At 48.9% G+C, this 20,403-nt stretch overlaps 1 protein-coding gene and 1 non-coding gene across 3 annotated transcripts; one reads left to right on the forward strand and one right to left on the reverse strand.

The window, feature by feature from the left end:
- Window positions 1-1,242: 1,242 nt before the first annotated feature.
- Sars1 (seryl-tRNA synthetase 1) lies at window positions 1,243-18,918 on the reverse strand. 2 transcript variants are annotated; one of them, XM_059266096.1, is made up of 12 exons: window positions 18,685-18,918; window positions 12,291-12,361; window positions 11,193-11,273; window positions 9,420-9,578; window positions 8,418-8,561; window positions 7,018-7,173; window positions 3,864-4,085; window positions 3,267-3,396; window positions 2,895-3,052; window positions 2,579-2,650; window positions 1,908-2,037; window positions 1,243-1,642 (listed from the first exon to the last, which is right to left on the reverse strand). In XM_059266096.1, exons 1-12 carry the CDS (start codon window positions 18,818-18,820, stop codon window positions 1,491-1,493), a joined length of 1,611 nt encoding a protein of 536 aa, XP_059122079.1. In that variant the 5' UTR covers window positions 18,821-18,918; the 3' UTR covers window positions 1,243-1,490. The 2 variants fall into 2 exon arrangements, with proteins under 2 accessions (XP_059122079.1, XP_059122078.1); XM_059266095.1 differs by lacking the exon at window positions 2,579-2,650 and having other exon boundaries at window positions 18,685-18,917.
- Window positions 16,230-16,358, forward strand: LOC131913927 (small nucleolar RNA SNORA70). Its single transcript, XR_009379998.1, has one exon. It is a non-coding gene; the product is annotated as a small nucleolar RNA SNORA70 (small nucleolar RNA).
- Window positions 18,919-20,403: the final 1,485 nt, after the last annotated feature.

The following is a 20,403-nucleotide window of genomic DNA, read 5'->3' on the forward strand; positions in this document are numbered from 1 at the left end:
CAGGTCAGTTAGTGCAGGGGAGACAGGAACTGATCCAGCAAGACCAGAAAGAAGGCACCCCGTGTCAGAAGGCTGTAGGCATCAGGAGACAGGGTCCAGAAGTGGGGAAGGCAGCTGTGGAGACCTAGGCCAGGCCTGAGACAAACACAGGGCCACCTAGACATTCCCAATAGACTTCTAAGCGGGCAGCTAGCCTCCCAATCATGGTTCAAGCTGCTTTTCTTCAAACTGAATGTTAAGGTTATGGGAATGTGAATTTCTGGTCCTGAATCACAAATGGGAGCAGCCGCTCTTTTGTCCTCTGTCCTGGCTTTGTCCTCCCAGGGCTGAGGCCAACGGGCCTTGGGACCCGCCTGGGGGCCCTCAGCTGGCACAGCAGGCAGAAGAGCCTTGGTGGTCACCCTCGAAGCACCTAGTTTTGATAGGTTAATAGGACCAGAAGCTGAGAACATCCTCTGCTTGGTACTGGGCCAAAGCAGCAGAAGTGAGGTGAGCTAAAGGCCTGTCACAAGCCAGGTCACACTCCCTAAGAGCCCCCAACCTCCCTAAGAAACAAACTCAGTCAGTCACTCTGAGCTAGCCTACCAGCTGGCCACAGCACCTCATTCTCCCACTCTGGGACAGGTATAATCACGTCCCCACCCTACCTTCTGGGACCATACAAAGATAAAAGGGGCATCTACAGGAGGCACTTCAACCTGCTGGGAGACAAGCACTGACTGACCGAGGGTGTCATTAGTCAAGGATACAGATCACAGATGAAAGGGAGCTGGTGAAGGAAGGAAGCCTGACTACCACCTTCCCCAGGGCACGGGTGCCCAGCTATGAGGGCGTTCAGTGGAGTACAGTGGGAGTTCCTGAGGACTGAGATCCTCCCTGCACGCTCCACCCTGCCTCTGACACTACCAGGTTACTGCTAGGCGGGGAGTCTCCCCACATGGGGACAGCTATAAACACAGAAGCCGCTGTTCATAACCATAGTCATGCTTTTGAACCTAGGGTTTGAGCTGAGTGTCAGCTACCTTGACAAGCCTCTCTCCCTTTCCAAGGAGCCCCTCCTAGGGAATGTAAATGCTAGCAGGCTTTTCTGTCATACTGGTCTCTGAGCTTCACTGCCTTTACAGAGAATCCTGGTCCTTTAGAAACTTGTGTTTCTAAAAAGCCTTCACCAGTGGGCTGAAGGGCTCTGCACTACTCAAAGCCTTATTTGGGGGAACGGCAGAGACAGGGTTCAAGCCTGGGGAGCTGACTGAGGAGGTCACGTGCCCTCCCCAGAAACGCTTTATTGCATGGTTCAGCAGTCAGTGAGGAGACCCTTGGCCCATGCGAGGAGATGGGGCCACCTGCTTGGGACATGGCAGATGGTTGCCCGTCGGCTGTGCAGTCAGATGGGACAGGGTGAGGAGTGGTACTCGGCCTCCCTGCTCCAAGGCAGGCCAGAGGTCCCAGCAGACAGAAAGCAAGTCTGGCAAACCGGGAGGAGGCAGTGTTCAGGCCTCGGTGACCTCCATGTTCTGCAGCTGCCTCTCCAGGGTGACCTCCTTTGCTTTCTTTTTACCGCCCTCATGCTGCTTCTTCTGCTTCTTCGAAGGCTCCTGGTCAATGGGTGCAGCCTTCACAAACGGGATCAGTTCCTGGAGTCCTGCGGGGGAAGAGCACACTAAGTGACCTGTCATTTCTGTCAAAGCCACAGACCTCAGCGAAGACTGTAGACATAATCCTTTCAATGGAGGGGTACCCCCAAGATGGAGGGACTTCTCTACTCTTTTTCCCCAGTCGGAACTGAGGAACTTCGTATTCCTGGCACCATGGGGCAGGCAGAAGTATGGGGACTGTGTCTCATATGAAAATGGGGTACAGTCTACAAAGGGCCTATTCAGAAAGGTGTGAAGATGGAGGAGCTGTACCTGGCGGCATGAACTCCCTCAGCTTCTCCGGCACAGTGATGCCCTTCTCTGTCTGGTAGTTCTCCAGGATGGCGCAGATGGTCCGGGTGGTGGCACACATTGTGGCGTTAAGCATATGGACAAACTCCACCTGGGAAGAGCAGGTTCCACAGGGAACATCAGACTCAGCCCTCAGATGGTCTCCTGATGACCAGGACCTAGTCACTCAGCCATAACTCCCCCAATCCAAAGGATGCCTTTACCCCATCTCCAACTTTCACAACTTAAACTGTTTTCTAGTTACTGCCTGTAAGGTAACTCTAGGAAGATTCCTCCTGTTTGCATTTCTCCTGTTGGCATGCGTGACAAGTAGTAGGTTCCAGTATTTTCAGAAGATTGGGTGGGAAGAACAAACCACCAGTGTGGTCCTCCCAAACCCAGCTCAGGACCAATCAGGGCCTGAAAACTGGGTTTAGTTATTTAATTATTTGTCTGTTTATTGAGACAGGGTTTCTCTGTGTAGTGCTGGCTGTCCTGGAACACACTTTGTAGACCAGGCTGGCCTCAAACTCACAGAGATACACCTGCCTCTGCCTCCCGAGTGTTGAGATTAAGATTAAAGGCGTGCGCCACACGCATGTGCCACACGCCCAGCTCTGAAGACTGTTTAAGAGATGAGCTTACAACCTGACCTTCTTGGGCGAAAAGAGGGAAGATACTGTCTCCAACTTGTTCTGTGTAGAGAAACGGAGATTATTCTTTCTCTGGAGTTAAGGAAAACAAAGCCAAAGAGAGAAAAGCTGGAATTACCTCATAGAATAGAGCTAGGCTCAGGTTTCTGTCTCAAAGAACCCAGTCCTGACTCAGTAGAAGTCATTTCTAGTTCCTTTTGGGTCTAGACTGAGCTGATTTTCTCCTGGTGCTGGAAACTAACAGACCCTTAGGAATGAGAAATGGGAGGAATGGGCCCTGTGCAGACGGCTGCCCACTTCCCTGGGGGCGGACTACCTTGTCCATCATCTTCTTGGTCTGCCCATATCGGATTCGGAGCCGGCGAGCCTGGTAATCCGTGCAATTAGAACAGGAGACCAACTCACGGAAGGCGCCTGAGCCTGGGAACCAGGCCTCCAGGTCGAGCTTCTTACTGGCAGCATGATTCAAAGAGCCTGGAAAGAAACCCCTAGATTCAGGAAGGGCCTGAAGAACCCTTCCCTTCACATCATATCCCCAAAAGGGAAATCACACTCAGATCTCATCACCAAACACTCTCAGCAGAGAAGGGTGTGGTATTTTAATGAATGTGGGTAAGGACTTGAACTGAGAGGTATCTCTGTGTGTGGTGGCTCAAAAGGGAGCATGAAGGGATGAGGGGTTCTGTACCTGAGACAATATTCACGATGTGGTAAGGGATCCCCAAAGACTGGTAGAATTCTTCTGCGGTGGCGATCATCTCTTCAAACATCTCCCATGACTTATTGTCATGGGGTGATGAGTACACGAACTGTTCGATCTGCAGAGAGGGAGCCAAGGAGACGGGACGGCAGGGAGGGTGAAGGAACTGAAGGATTGGAGTAGAGACGCTCTAGCAGTGAGCTGGTCCCACACCACTGGGACAGGCCGGGCTGGGTCCCAAAGGCCATCAGTGCTCCAACAGACTGGACAGCAACAGCCAGACAACGGAGTCTACAGAGTCACCCTCTTGTGCTAGTGGTATCCAGTCAGTCTGGGGAGGCGGGTGCCGCCATCATTTCCCCTTCCACGGGTACACAGCTAGTCAGCGGTGGGACTGGCACAGGAGATGTAGGGAGCTTCGCTCTAGTCTGTGCACAAAGCCACTCACGCATTCTCTAGGCTCTTCCAACAAAGGTATCAGCAATGAGTGGAAAAGCTGTACCAGTGGGGCTCTGGGACCACAGATCACGCCCTCCCGTGAGATCTGGACAGGGACGCAGAAAGAACCTACTCTCACCTACTCACCTTCTCAAACTGATGGACTCGGAAGATCCCACGAGTATCACGGCCATGCGAGCCCACCTCCTGACGAAAGCAGGTGGAGAGGCCAGCGTACTTGATGGGCAGGTCCTCGGGCCGCAGCCACTCGTCCCGGTGCAGAGCTGCAATGGGCTGCTCTGAGGTGGCGATCAAGTACTTTTCATCATAGGAGTTGTCATCCGACTTTTCACTGCCCTTGCCAATCACCTGCAGGAGGAGCGCAGGCCATGACTGTGTGAGATGCCGCAGCAGAGACACAGTGGTGGCCAATCACCTGCAGGAGGAACGCGCAGGCCATGACTGTGTGAGATGCCGCAGCAGAGACACAGTGGTGGCCAATCACCTGCAGGAGGAACGCGCAGGCCAGTGACTGTGTGAGATGCCGCAGCAGAGACACAGTGGTGGCCAATCACCTGCAGGAGGAACGCGCAGGCCATGACTGTGTGAGATGCCGCAGCAGAGACACAGTGGTGGCCAATCACCTGCAGGAGTAACGCGCAGGCCATGACTGTGTGAGATGCCGCAGCAGAGACACAGTGGTGGCCAATCACCTGCAGGAGGAACGCGCAGGCCAGTGACTGTGTGAGATGCTGCAGCAGAGACACAGTGGTGGACACAGGATTTTCCTGGCTGGGATGAGTGCTAAAACAGGGATGCAACAGGTCTTTCTGAAAAGGATCCCCTGCTAGGGGTGAAAGAAATTCATGGTGCATGCCCACAATCCCAGCGCTCAGGAAGCTGAAGCATAGGACCTTGAGTGTGAGACCAGCCAGGGCTATATAAAACACTGACCAAACTGCCGGGTAGTGGTGGCGCATACCTTTAATCCCAGCACTCGGGAGGCAGAGCCAGGTGGATCTCTGTGAGTTCAAGGCCAGCCTGGGCTACCAAGTGAGTCCCAGGAAAGGTGCCAAGCTATACAGGGAAACCCTGTCTCAAAAAAAACCAAACCAACCAACCAACCAAACAAAACAAAAAAAAAAACATTGACCAAACCACTCCCTCCCCCCCAAAAACAAACAAACAAAAAACAGAAAAAATCCAACAACACTTAAAAGAACAAAGAAATGAAAATTAGGGAACCTAAAAAACTTTTTAACAACTGCAGAATACGTCACAATATGAAATGGTCAATGCTGGCAGATGTGCAACATCTACTTATGCACTCAACGAATGTTTAAGTCCTTCTGCCAATGAACAAAACCAAGTCTGAGTGTCAGGCAGACTGAATCTGCATTTAATGTCAGAGTCAGCTGGTCAGAAAGACATTCTGAAATTCCACTTGAATCTCTGGCTGTCCCGGGTTCAGACAGAAACCACAACGATTTCAGGATCTGTAATCTTGTACCAGGACATTTCTAGTCTGGGGTAAGGAGTGAGAGGACATGGGAAGAGGACTGGGAGATCAGACCATGTTTCTAACTTCCTTTTGTCTACGTACCAGGAAAAGGGCTTCTCTTGTAAGCGCCCAGTGATAAAGTCTGCTCCATTTAGAGATGTTACACAGCTTTCCAGGGGACTCTACACTAACTAGGACGTAGGTGCCAACCACACGTGGCTTTTAATCCTGAAATTAACTGACATTAAAAACCTGCTGGGCTGGTGAGATGGCTCAGTGGGGAAAGGCACCTGCCATCAGGCCTGGTAACTTAAGTTCAGTCCTCGGGGTCCACATGGTAGGAGAAAATTGTCCTCTGTCCTTCAAGCCAGGGTACTGCATAAGCCTCCCCAACCCCAAATAATGTAAAGTAAAAACTGTAACAACAACACCCCCCACCCCCGCGCCCGCCCAAAAAAAACATAAAAGAAACCCAGACAACTTTGCAAATAGCAGGTATGGTGCCATACATTCTAATCCCATACTCTGGAGACCGAGGAGGGGAAATCACAAACGAGTGAGGCCAGCCAGCACTACATAATGAGACTGTCAGAAACAAGCAGACTTGCAAGCAGGACACAGTGGCACATTCTTGTAACTCCAATACACACACACACACACACACACACACACACACACACACACACACACACACACTTTCTCTCATTTTCTTTCTCTCTCTGTTTTGGTTTTTTTTTTTTTTTTTTTGAGACAGGTTTTCTCTAACAGTCCTGGCTGTCCTGGAACTTGATTTGTAGAGCAGGCTAGCCAAACTCTCAGAGATCTGCCTACCTCTGTCTCCCAAGTGCTAGGATTAAAGGTGTGTGCCTGCCGCCACTGCCCAGCCCAGTATTCTCTTTAAAAAAAAAAAAAAGGCCGGGCGATGGTGGCGCACGCCTTTAATCCCAGCACTCGGGAGGCAGAGCCAGGCGGATCTCTGTGAGTTCGAGGCCAGCCTGGGCTACCAAGTGAGTTCCAGGAAAGGCGCAAAGCTACACAGAGAAACCCTGTCTCGAAAAACCAAAAAAAAAAAAAAAAAAAAAAAAAAAAGCCATACCTCTTGGTGCAAACCTACAAACCTTGCCACTCAGGAGGCTAAGGCAGGACAATTTAAAATTCAAGGCATGCCTGGGTCACCAAGTGAATTCAAAGCTACCCTGGGCAACTTACTAAGACTGTCTCAAAATAAAAAGGGATGGGACTATATATAACTCAGTTGTAGGGAGGCACTTGGCCAGCCTTTGTGAAGCCCAGGGTTCAATCCCCCGCTAACAGTACCACATAATAGACAGAACAGACAACAAAACCCCAAACAAATAAACATTTGTGATCAGAAATACACAGAAGACCATTTGAGAACGCAGTGAGCAGGTACAGTGATCAGGTGGCTGGCCATCTGCAAGCCAAGGACAGAAGCATTAGAAGAAATCGACACCTTCATCTTGGACACTGGCCTCCAGAACTGCAAGAAAATCCATTTCTGTTGTGCTAGGCATGGTAGCACAATCCCGGAATTCTAGTACTCAGCAGCCTGAGGTAGGAGGTCCAGGAATTCAAGGCCAGTCTGGGCTACACACAGCTCATGATCAGCCTATCTACTCACAGAGACCTTGCCCAAGGGGGTGAGGGGGATGGATTCAGTTTGGCAACTGCTTCCTTGGTTGTCCTGGCACACTGAAAGTGCTGCCCCATGGCACAGAGCTGTGCTGGAGCCTGAGCCATGTCACCGCTGAGCCTCACACCTTAAAGTCAGTTACTTACCTTATAAAGTTCTTCATCAAACTGGCTGAGCTGCGCCACCTCCTGCATGACCTCTTTCCTCATGAAGAAGGGGGTGTAAATGGGAGTGTAGCCTCGACTTCCCAGAGTGCGGAGTGCGTACTGGATGAGCGCCTGCTCCAGGAACACCAGGACCCCCTAAGGAGCAGACACAGCACCTGGGATTGGCTCTTGTCCCCAGCCCACTCATCTGACACTCTACTACAGAACCAACACACAAATGGGCAAATCCAGGACTCCCCCATGGCACAGGCAGGGAAATTAAGACCACAGACTGCAACAGCAGCCAGGAGATACTTGTTTTCGCGTGGTATTTTATTCGACTGGTCCATTAAAGACTCATATTTGGAAACATTTACAACGCTCACTTCACTAACAGGACTTCCTCTTACTACCAGGATGGCATCTTGGTAAGATGGTGGAAACCGACTTTTGCTCTTGCCCAGAGGAGCAGTTTAATGGGCTTCGTTCTTTCCCTGGCTCCGTGCACTACCTGCTTGGCCTCCTTATTGCTATGGTAATTGGTATGTACTGTTATTAGCATGATGAGCAGCTCTCCAGCTCAATCCCACTCATACAATCACAGACAACCATCAAGAAACCAGAACGGAAGTATACAGGGGGGTCTTAACACCTAAGGCCAACAGCAGCCACCCAGTCCAGAGACCTCTCTGTAGGAGACTCAAGTAGTGGCCGCACTAGTAATCTTAGCACCTGGCAGGCTGAGGGAGGACTGCGGAGAATCTGGAGCCAGCCTGGGCTACTTGGTGAGACCTTTTCTCCAGGTCCTCCCACCTCTACTATCTCCATGAAAACAGACTGAAGTGAAGCAATTATGCAGGCAGGATGCATGGATGGGTGTTTTTGTGTGTTAATTCTTAAAACATCAGACTCATTTGTAAATGCAGAATGCTTAAGGGCACAACATTTACAAAATTATTTTACCATTTCCTTTTGGAAGGAGTCTCTGAATTCTTATGCCCTCTGCCCTGGTTAATCTGTGCCAGCTGCCTCCACCTACCCGTGCTCAAAGCACGCTGGGTCTACTCAGACCGCGGGCTTATCACACTGGGTTTTGATTCTTTGTTACTTGTCTGACTGTCCAATTACACTGAGCTCCTCAAAGGCAGAGACTGTTCGGATTCAGTCAGCAAAACATATTCATTATGAAGGATCACTGAGTGGCTTTTGTTCTATGGAATCTGGGTAAGCACTCTCTTGCCTCGGAAAGAGAATTGCATCTAATTGCTACACGTTCACAGGCAGGCATCGAGTACAAGTGGAGGATTTGTGAGCCTCTTCAAGTATGATTACGATTTTCAGTGACTTTTTTTTTTTTTTTTTTTAAGTTCCTTTATTCCCTACTGGTTCTCAATTCTTACCTTCAGGAAGTACCCTCGACTTCCAGCCACCACGGCTCCCTTTTCGCCTTCAAAGCCATCGACCATCACCACCAGGTCCACGTGGGAATACTTCTTTCTGACTGTGCAATCACCCCAGATGCGCTCTACTTTGTTGTCTGCATCCTGAGGAGACACACCGAAGAGATCCATGGCAAAGAGCGCAGAGCCTGTGGGTGCATCACTTCTGGTCTCACACACAGCCTCATTAGGAAGGGAATCTGCTCCTCAACAGACAAGTGACTTATAAAGTCACGAAAGCAGTCCGAGTCAGTAAACTGCGACCTAGAGTATATTCTTTACCCTTTTAAATGACTCCTCAAAAATCCTGCACGAGACCCCGCCCCTGGCGATCGGCATCACCTGGGGTACAGAGGAGAATGCAGGACTTTTTTTCTTTGTGGGCTCTCACTGGTCTCTGAACCACATGAGGGTGGGCTCCGGGGCCCTGACCTCGGTCTGCTCAGACTCCAAGGCCTCCACATACATACCCCAGCCGGCAGTGAGTTTAGTGTTCACAAGGGAATGAATGAAAGAGGCACAGATGGGCCCTGCCACTGCTAGGGTGTCTGGGAACAAAGCCTGGGCTCAGAGCAGCTTTGTGTTGGGGAAGCTCCCGCGCGGCAGCAAACTTTTATCATGCAGATTTCCCTTCAACCTGCCGCTTCCCAGCGGGGTGTGGGTGAGGGGGTTAGGTTGATTTAGCAGGTCCCTCCCACAGGACTTACTGCTACCAGGGGCAACACGCAGTGGAGGACAGCAGCCCCATTTAGAAGAGATTTCTGTGCCAGGAGTCTCCTCCTACCTGCTGTCTCTGCCACTTCCCAATCAGGCAGGGATCTGACTCCTGCAATGCTCAATTGGTGGGCAGGGGGAACACACAAAAGCAGGCTTTTCAGACAGAGCGCCAGTGTTGAGCAGCTCCGTCCACGTCGCCTGACAGTAAGGGAGGGGAGCCCCCCTGCACGGCCCAGCCCCACCTACCTCATCGTTACTGATGGGCACAGAGGGATGCAGAAGGTTCCCAATCTCTCGGAGGTTCTCAAACCGCTCTGCCTCCAGTTTTAACCGCTCCCCATCACACTTCTGGATAGCTTCATCAATGAGGAGGCGGACTTTTTTAATTTGTGAGACTTTCAGGGCCTACAGAAGAACAAGCCAGACTCATTTATAGAGTACACTAGGCAGAGGCAGCGCAGCAATAAAGTATCAGCATCCTAAACTGTTGTCCTCCATGGAGTAGCAATTTCTACTTTTTATTGGAGGGGCAGTGTATGAGGGATCATAGTTGGGGCCTAGAAAATGCTAGGCAAGCACTCTATCCATGAGAGCCTTGTTTGTTTGTTTGTTTTTTAAGACAGGGTGCTGAGGGGCTGGAGAGATGGCTCAGAGGCTAAAGAGCTCAGGCTGCTCTTTCTTCTAGAGGTCCTGAGTTCAATTCCCAGCAACCACATGGTGGCTCACAACCATCTACAATGAGATCTGGCGCCCTCTTCTGGCCTGCAGCCATACATGCAGACAGAACATTGTATACACACACAATAAATAAATAAACAGAAAAAGAAAGAAAGAAAGAAAAAAGACAGAGTGCTGGGATTAAAGGCATGTGCCACCAGAGCCCGGCCATTCCCCCCACCTCCCCCACCATGGTAGTATTTTAAAAATGGACAAGGGAGCTGGGCGGTGGTGGCACACACCTTTAATCCCAGCATCTGAGAGGCAGAGGCAGGCGGATCTCTGAGTTTGAGGCCAGTTTGGTCTTTAGATCAAGTTCCAGACCAGCCAGGGCCACACAGAAAAACCCTGTCCCAAAAACAAACAAACAAACAAACAAACAAACAAACAAACAAACGGATAAGAAATAGTACCCTGAACCTTCTGATCCTAGCAACTAAGAGGCTAAGGCAGGAGGATTGCAAAATCCAGGCCAATCTGTAACACAGCATTCAGTGGGTGGAGGAATCAGGATTAACTCTGAATTACATAATGAGTTTGAAGCCAGCCTGGGCTCTATGAGACCCTGTCCCAAGTACTGAAAATGAATGCATTTAAAAACACAGGCTGATTCTACAGGGCAGACAGTCTTGCCTTAAAAGGCTTGAGCATTTTCCTTTTCTTTGGCAGGTAGGTGAGTGTGTGTGCGCACACACACGAGATTGACTTTCCTTGTACTTTATATACATCCCAGGAGTTTAATCCTGTGGTTCTAAGAGAATTTGCCCTCAATCCGCACTCATTTGTCCGACTGAAGAGTTTAGCGCTCTGTTATGCATTCTCACTCAAATTTCTCCAGGAAGATAACTTTATTAGGAAAAGAGACTTTGTCTACATTTGTCTTGTATCCCTTACTGCAGGTGTTTCCAGCTGTGCTCGGATTTCTCAGGGGAGCCCTGCCCAGCCCTCCACGCACAGCAACTTTGCTTCTCTGGTTTATACTCTTGCTGTGTGTTCAGGGTTTCAAAGAACAGCTTGGTGACAAAACCAGAAAGTCACCATCCCGAAGCCCCTGCTTCACTGCAGTAAACGGAGGAGTTCCCTATGAAAGGAAGTAACATACAACTAGCTCGGTGCCTTTCCTCTTCTTCCCCTTCCCACTCCGTCTATCTCCTATGACTAGTGAGTCTCAGGTACAGATAACAAAAGCAGGTAGGAACACAGTCCGGCACAGGAAGTCGAGGCTGCACACTGCTGCATGGACACAGTGCCAGCTCTCCCTGTCCAGGAACGGGGTCATCTTAGAAGAGGGCAGAAACCTACAGCTAACGTGTCTGCAGTGAGGTCATCGAAATTCAACGCGTCCTCTGGAACGGACTCGTCATCTCCCACTGGCTCTTTTTTCTGCAGAGAGAAAGAAAGAAAGAAAAGGCAATTTAATTGGAATAAAGATTCTGACATTGTTTTAAGAAGTGCACACCAAATCATGTCATATAAACTAATCAGACTGCACTGCATTAAGTAAGCTGGAACATGCAGGGAAACACGCTAACCGGAAGAAAGCCAGAAATCAGCTCCAAGTTCTTTTCTATCACTGCCTCCTTTCTTACCCTGGACAGGTCAACACATCTGGCAGGTGAGGGAGTTAACATCACGGAAGTGAGAACAGCTCTGCCCACATACAGAACAGTCAAGAAACCAAGAACATGTTTGAAATGCTGGGAGACAGAGGCAGGAGGATTGCTGTGAGATCAAGACCAGCCGGGGCTATATACCAAGAAAGAAAAATGAAAACCAACGTGGTCGTCAAAGGCAAGCCCCGAGGACGGATCTTGTTCACACTCTAGGAACAACTGGGCAACAGGCTAAGGGTTACAAATGGATCCGAGGGACGGAGAGGAACAATCAAGGCAGAGTGACAAAACGCAGGGGCTCCCCAGCCCCGATTTCTGTGCTCAGGACTTGTCTGTCTGCAGATCATCATTTGTGGTCCTTATACACAGTGAAATGCTCGGCTTGGCTACCCCGGCTGTGTAGAGGATCTGAAGGATACTTAGGTAGGAGTACACACGGACATAAAAGTACTAATGACTCTGGGATCTTTGACCTGTAGGTGATTAATCATCACAAGTCCCACAGGAATAAAACTTACTGATATCCATTTTCACAGCTGAAAGTATAACAAAATACTGTGTGAGGATGCAAGCTATCAAGAGGTATAATGTGCCAGCATTCCAAGTCGGACTGTGTGCTGCACGCATCACTGGTTCTGGTTCATGCACATGTGTATCTGTGAATGATATGACACCCTCTTCGGGTCTCCACGGACACCTACATACACGGGGCATTCGCCCAGACACATAACAATAAGGAAGGACCGAACAGCTCTCCCCAAGCTCTCAAGCCTGTTAGTTCTCTCACCTTCATTTTCTCACCAATAGTCTTGCTGCATAAGTTCTTCAGCTTGTTCAAGTTGTCTGCCCGAAATCTGCCTAAAATCGAAGAAGCCGAAAATATGTCAGAGAGGCTGGTCATTAAGATACTCCCTGGCCACCACGCCCCCTCCCCCAAATGGGCTGTGCTACGTATTAAATAAAGGCTGAGTCTTCAGTCTGGCAGAAGTGGAAGGTGGCAGATTTAGCATCACGCACCAAGGGCAGGGGTGGACATATCTTGCCTCTCTGTACTTCGTAACTGCTACAAGGTGAGTGGCTTTTTTTTTTTTTAAGACAGGGTCTTGTTACAAGCTTTGGCTGGCTAGAACTTGCTGACAATCCTCCTGCCTCTGCTTCTCAAGTGCTGGGATCACAAGCAGGTACCACCATATCTGACATCTTCCATCTTTTTTTTTTCTGAGACAGGGTCTCTCTACATAGTCCTTACTGACCGGAACTCGCTCTGTAGACCAGGCTGGCCTCGAACTCAGAGCTGCCTGCCTCTGCCTCCTGAGTGCTGGGATCAAAGGCGTGCGCCACCGCACCCGGCTCTTCTATCTCTGAGTCATCTCAATAATCGTTAGTAACAAAGAGCTGGCTAACCCTGTGCTGACTCTGCTTTCGACCTCCAAAGTTAGCTGACAGAGACGGACTAGGTATCCCCAGGACTTGGTGATAAGGACAGGCCAGTCTGAGGTTGAAACTTAAGTATCAGAATCTGGGGCTGCAGAGATGGCTCAGAGAGAAAGAGCACCCAAGTTCAGTTCCCAGCACCCACAGCAGAGCTCACACTGCCTGTAACTCAGGTCCAGGGGAGGCCACGCCTCTGGCCTCCATAGGCACCTGCACTCGTATTCACAAACCATCCCACAGATGCATGAGCATGTGCACATATACACAAAATTAAAAATACAACTAAATCTTATTTTAAAAAAAAAAAGGTATCATGCTCTATACATCACCACAGAGCAGTACAACCGAGCCACCTGGGAGACACTTCTCTGAAGCCTGCCCAATTAATCTTAAAGTTCCTTTAAAGGAACCATGTGATACTTTCCCAACCCCTATTTATACGAACAAATAGCACTGATTCTGTTTATTAGATCCAGTAGCCTTGCTAAAGTTAATGAGTAATTCCAATCCTGCATGTTACAATCAAGTCATATGCAAATCATGAGTTTGCTTCTTCTGTCCCAATCTTTGTTTCTTGCATCATAGCATACGGTCTGGAACCTCCACCATCAAGTAATGATAATGGCCAGGCGTAGTAATGGAAACCGACTAACACAATGCCCAGCTCTAGTTATAGTCAAAATGGAGACAGGTCTGGGAGTGGTAGTACCATGGGAGGCTGTGGCTGGAGTTCAAGGCCGGCCTAGATACTGCTCACAGAACACCAATCCTTCCAATTACTTTGGAAAGCTGTTTGACAGTACCTAGGAAATGTGCCATCACTGATCCAGTTTCCACTCTTGGAAACACACTCCACAGAAATGAATGCTGACGTCTACACAAGAGTGGACAAATGGGAGCTGTTGTCAAAGTGTCCCTGAGGCTTGTGGGCCAGCCACCAGAGCCCAATTGGTGAGCTCCTGTTTCAATGAATGACCTTGTCTCAAAAATAAGTGGAGAAAACCTGGTGTGGTGGGGTACATACCTTTAACCCCAGCACTTGGGGAGGCAGAGGCAGGAGACCTCTGTGAGTTTAAGGCCAGCCTGGTCTACAGGTGAGTTCCAGGACAGCCAGGACTAGTGAGAACCTGTCTCAAAACAAACACCTAAAACACAAACCCAAAAAAAGTGGTGCCGGGCGGTGGTGGCGCACAACTTTAATCCCAGCACTTGGGAGGCAGAAGTAGGCGGATCTCTGTGAGTTCGAGGCCAGCCTGGTCTACAAAGTGAATTCCAGGACAGGCTCCAAAGCTACACAGAGAAACTCTGTCTCAAAAACAAACAAACAAACAAACAAACAAAACAAAACAACCAAAATAACAACAACAAAAAAGTGGTAAGTGAATGAGACACCCATTGATGTTCACATGCATGTGAACATATGTGCACCTGCACATACATACACACTGCATACACACATATATACTTCTAATCCCAGCACTATGGAGATAGAGGCAGGCCACTAGATCTCTGTGAGTTTGAAGCCAGCCTGGCCATGTACATAGCCTGTTCTAGACCAGCCAGGGCTACATACATATCTCAGAGAGAAGGGGGACAAGGAGAGCAAGAGTGCAGAGAACACTCTACAAATGAGGCACTGTCGTGGAATTGGGGTGGGTAGCAAAGAAGGTAGATGAAATGAGGCAGCACACAGATACGGAGTAAGTCACAGAAGTAGAAGGTGTGAGTAGTGACAGGCAGAGCGGGGATCATCTGTGGGAAGACTTGGTGGTTAATGCTTTAAGGCTGCAGGGTTCACTGTGTAGAGCCTCGCTCTGTGTGACCACTGAGCATTGGAAAGGTAGTAAGCTAGAAATGAGACTGGGTAAAATACACATTAGATTTGGAAGACTTGTTTAAAAAAAAAAAGAAAAACGTAAACTATTTCAGTAAATTTGAATATGGATTAATGTGGATTTTAATATGGATAAATACACTAAAAACACAATTTTCTTATTTAGTAGGCTTAAAAAAGACTTTGAGGAAACCAAGTTGTTTAGAAAAATCTAAGTGAAATTTGCTCTGTACACTGGGATACAGGAGGGGTGAAGTGGCCCTTCACACCTTCCATCTTACTTCTTATATCCTGGAACCCTGGGGTGAAGAAAGTATCATTTTCATTCTTCTGGGGTTGACTGCCTCATAGTGACAGAGAATGGCCAAAGTGCCATGTCCAGCATGTTGGTAAAGATGGCATGTTTCTGACTGTCCACACAAGCTCCAGGCAGCTCCATACTGCCTTGCACAAGCTTGAAGTTAGAGACCTAGGCGCGACCTGGGACTGACCACCTCCAGCCCCTTACGTTTTGTGGAGTCAGTGTTGCATCCATGACTCACATCCCTGCCCTTCAGGATCTCTGAGAAGCAAGAGCGCAAGACTCAGGCCTGCAAACCCAAGGGTGAGGTCTGAAGTGCAGAAACCTGCCTGAAGTAGGACTAGAAGAACAAGGAAAGCTGTCTCAAAGCTCTTCTGATTGTGGGAAAACACAGATCAGGGCCAGGGCCTGCCTTCAACCGATAATAAAAAGAAATCTTTCTCCAACGGGATGGACAGTACATTCTAGAAGACAGAATTCTTGTGGTTGGCTGCATATTTCAGATCGAAATCAATCAGTCTGGGGCCAGCTGAGACAAATACCCCCCAATATGGCCTTGTTTCACTACTGTGAATTAAGAAACTGCTGCTCAATATGAGGAGTTACAGTTGTGGTCATTACAGACTGATGTGTTCTCCCTGGAAACAACAAATGGGGATAGTTGTTAATACAGAGCTTGCATGGAAGCTCATGACCCCTGTCAGGAAGCATGGTCTGAGCTCTTCAATGATAGTGCTTATAAGTTCCTGTTGCCACCAATGATGGAAGAAACTCCATCCTCTAATCTGTCAGTGTCCTACATGGGCAGCCAGGGACTCCTGTGATCCTGGCTACTTGGGAAGCAGAGACCTAAGATCACAAGTTTAAGGCCTGCCTGGGCTACAGAGTGAGTTCAAGGCTACTTGGGTTCCTTGGAAAGACCTTGTTAAAAATAAAAAGTGTCTATAGGGCTGGAGAGATGGCTCAACATTTAAGAGTGCTCATTTCTCTTTCATGACCCAGGTTTGGGTCCCAGCACCCACAAGGTAGTCACAACCACCTGTAACTCCAGTTCTAAGGAGACCTGACACCTCCCACCCCAAGCTCTTGCATGCATGTAGTATACACATACATACACTTAGGCACATACATATATATAAATAAATATTTTTAAAGATCTGCAGCTGATTAAGCCAACCAGATTTCTTTCACAGGGACCTGGTGTGCAATGGCTGCAAACAGCATCCTCCTTGGGAGTGTGTGCAGTCTGTTGCTTGTTGGATTGCTCTAGAGAAACCGAGTTATCTGGTGGCTAGTCATGTCTCTGATCTCATGATGTCTCCGTCTAGATTCCAGGTAGGTCTGCAGAGTGTATTGTTAAGCCTCGGGGGACAGCGGCCAGAGTTCACATTGGCCAGGTCATCGTGTACATCTGCACCATCTCGCAGAATAAGGCATGTAGGATGGAAACCCTGCACAGAGTCAAGTCCAAGTTCTCTGGTTGCCAGAAGATCCACATCTCAAAGAAGTGAGGCTTCACCAAGTTTAATGCAGATGAATCTGGAGACATGGTCGCTGAGAAGCAGCTCCTCCCCAGTGACTGATCCCTTACACAAATGACAGCTGTCCCACTCCACCTATCATGTTCAGCGGCATAGCACTGGCCCAGCCCCTTGAAGGCCTGGCTTTAATACTTAGTCCAGCAATAATACTGATGAAACTGTCAATTTGAGGTCACACTGAGATACACTGTGTGGAAACCTCGTCTAAAAAAATAAAATAAAACAACAAAACGAAATAACCTTCCATAGAGAATTTAAAGTACCCTGGGCACAGAAAATCTTCATACATGGGACAAACCTTTATCACATCCTTACTAAGGATGAGGCTCACTGCTGAATACTGGACATTGTGTATTTTTGCGTATGTGTATACATATGTGCATGCTCCTAAAAAATTACGGGAGGCCACTGTTTCATAGCTCCAACAAACCATACTAAAAATCAAAACGGAGGCTGCCCATGTTAATGTTTCGTATCACCCAACTGAAATCATTTCCTGTTTCTGTTAAGTCTGAAATGACTGATCTGCTTTTTGCTTTTTGTTTCTACTTTCTTCACCCGGGCTCTACTAAGCCAACCCCTTCTGCTCAGCTCATTGAAACACTTGTTTTACAGAATGAAGTACTACTGCTGATTCTAAAATTGACAACTGGGTGTGGTTCTGTATTTTTATTATTTTATTTATTCATTTATTTATTCATTTATTTATTTATTTTGTTTTTTTTTTCAAGGCAAGGTTTCTCTGTGTAGCCTTGGCTATCCTGGAACTCACTCTGTAGACCTGGCCGGCGGCCTCGAACTCAGAGATCTGCCTGCCTCTGCCTCCCAAATGCTGGGGTTAAAGTTGTGCGCCCCCACCGCCAGGCGGCTTAAAATATTTTTATCCTAAACAAACAAACAAACGGAGACATTTTCAGTTTGGAGCAATTCAAAACTTTAAGTTGGAGCGCAGACTCTTACAAACTACCCCAGTGAGAGTGCCTGACACATACTGAATGAGTACACAACTGTAAGGGAAGCAAATACTTTTTGATACTCAAGGACATTTTTAACAGTAAAATCAATGTCTCCAAAAGACTAAACCATAATACTCAGTCGGACATGGTGACACACGTTTCAGGAGGATCTCCGAGTTCGAGGCCAGCCTGGTCTACAGAGCAAGTTCCAGGCCAGCCAGGGCTACATAGAGAAATCTGTTTCGAAAACTATAAAAACAAGCATGACACTCTTGGATCGAGACCGCCTTTGCAGTGTTCTGTTACAAACCTGGCTCCCAGCTGGTTGCAGACCTATTGCATCAGACAAAACGAGTCACATGCCACTCACAACATCCGGTCTGCCAGCTGATCATTCCGGAGGCACACTCGGAGGCAGAGGATTCCGGGGCTTTATTTAATTTTATGAATGATGCCGGGTCACTTCTACTCTGCCAACGTCTTTTCCAGAAAGCTACCACAAAGCACAACCATCCTCAGTAATTACAAGCCTTTTCTTGCCTTACAGCACCCCTCCCTCTTATCTGATCTAGCACGGAAAAGCCTAATTCTTAAAGGTATGCCCACAGGGTTAGAGGAATGGCCATCCTCAAAGCTTTGGGATCACTGCTTTTAGCCTACAGCAGCCTCTAAAGCCCCCGAATGGGGTCACTCAGTCTGAGATAGCAGCCTTTGATCCCATCAAAACCGGGAAGTCCACGCGGGCTTTGCTGAGGATGAGAAAGCACTGAGAACGACCAAAACGTGAGGAAGAGAAGTTTACACCCGCCCTCAACCCCAATCCCAGCTCTGGCTAGTTTCTAGTTACCCAAGGGCCTGACAGCTCTCCCTGCGCGTGCGCGCTGCTCCTTCCAGCGGCGCTGGGGGCAGGCAGGACAGAGCACGCGCGGGAGGGCTCTGGGGCCGCCGGAGCTGCCGGGCGAGTGGGACGAGCCGGGTTCCCAGCCTGTTCTAGGGACAGGCGGCGCTGGAGCCAGCCAGTCCGGAGAGCATCTGACAAAAGGTGTAAGTTGTGGCCTCGGAAGCGATGACTGAGTTTGGGATTCAGGAGAACCCGCGAGCATCCAGGCACTTACATCGTCGCCACTCGCTGTCTGCCTTCACCAGCTGGTCCACCAGCCCCGGGTCCTTGAAGCGCTTCTCCTGCGTCTCTCGAATGAGGGCTGGGTCCCCTCCTTTATCCACCCGAAACAAATCCAGGTCCAGCACCATCCTTCTGCTTCCCGAGTTAACACTAAATGGAAGTGAGGAGAGGACCGCAGCAAGCAGCCGGTGAACGACGCACTGCGCCTGCGCGCTGACCTGGTCTCGCTGCGCAGGCGCGGGGCGGCACCCGAACGCTCTTTCCCAGCCGGAAGCCGCAGTGTTGGGCGGAGTCCGGAGGGAGCGGTGCTAAAGAGAAAGGGCGTGGCCTTCTGCCCGTAGGGTTTCTTCTCTCGGGTTGAGTCCTACTGTAGAGCCGTGTGATCGCCCCATGAAACTGTGAGTGCCTCGGTTTCCTCTTGTTGAAGGGCGGATCTCGCTGTGGACAGAAGCCTGCCCCTGACCTGGAAGCCAGTGCGCCTTGCTGATGCCCATTTTCCTCTATCTTGACATCGGAGGGACAGCTCCATATTTTGTCCACCCAGTTACCTAATCTCAAGATTCTTGCGCTCTGAGGCGTTTTGTTTTGATACAAGGTCTCACTTATAACTATGTAAACCACAATAGCTTCCAACAGAGTGTTGGGATGAAAGGCGTGTGCCACTTCTCCCGACATCGTTTCTCTTTTTATATTAGCCCCACTCTCCAACAAGCCTTTGCCAAGCCCACTGATATATCGGACAAGGCTAGGGATAGCGATGGACTTTATAGAGACCCTGAAGGAGACTGGAGGAGGCAGGAGGATCTGGGTTTGTCCCTTCCTGGTCTCCTGCAGTTTTGGCTACAGTTTTAGGTTTAAAACCAGGAAAAGAGCTGGCTATGTGTCTGGAGATGAATCAATGTGACAAGCACACGTGTCTTAAGTGCCCTCCCATCCAATTGGCTGTTGTCAGAAGCTGTGGTGCATATTTAGGACTGAAACTGGCTGGGTACTACTCTATGTTCACTTAATTTGAGCATTGCCAAGTTGTTCTATAAACACATCCATATTACTCGTTTGTTTTGTTGAGAAGGGATCTCCGTATTTAGACCAGGCTGACCTCAAACAGATTGCCTGCCTCTGGCTGGGGAGTGTTGGGATCATCACCATGCCCAACCTACACACTCACCATTACTCTTAAAGTAAGAAGACCTCATTTGAAACTACCTCCCTTGGTTAGGTGTAGTGGTGCATGTCCATGATTCCATCCCTTGGGAGGTGGAGCAGCAGGATCATGAGTTCAGGGCCAGCATGTGTCCAAAAGACAAAACCCAGTCGGGCTTGGTAGTATATGCCTTTTATCACATAAGAGGCAGAAGAAGGCAGATCTCTGTAAAGTCAAGGCCAACCTGGGCTACACACTGAGTTCCAGGCCAGCCAGAACTATATAGTAAGAACCTGTCTCAAAAACAAAACACACATGCAACCAAACCCCAAACCTACTACTTTTGTATAGTAGAAAATATTGACATAGTTAATATCTACTAAAAAGATCAAAACCAACCCCCCCAAAAAAAACCTACTCTAACCTTCTTATGTCCCTTCCTAGTCCTAAAACACACATTTCTCTGAATATCTAGCAGCCAGAATGCTAGAAAATGGAAATCAATAGCCTACAGGAAGGAACACACTATCTAGCTAGATGTAGGCTGCTGATGCCAGCCAGAGGTAC

This window comes from Peromyscus eremicus, chromosome 6, assembly GCF_949786415.1.
Source record: "Peromyscus eremicus chromosome 6, PerEre_H2_v1, whole genome shotgun sequence".
NCBI classification, from domain to species: domain Eukaryota; kingdom Metazoa; phylum Chordata; class Mammalia; order Rodentia; family Cricetidae; genus Peromyscus; species Peromyscus eremicus.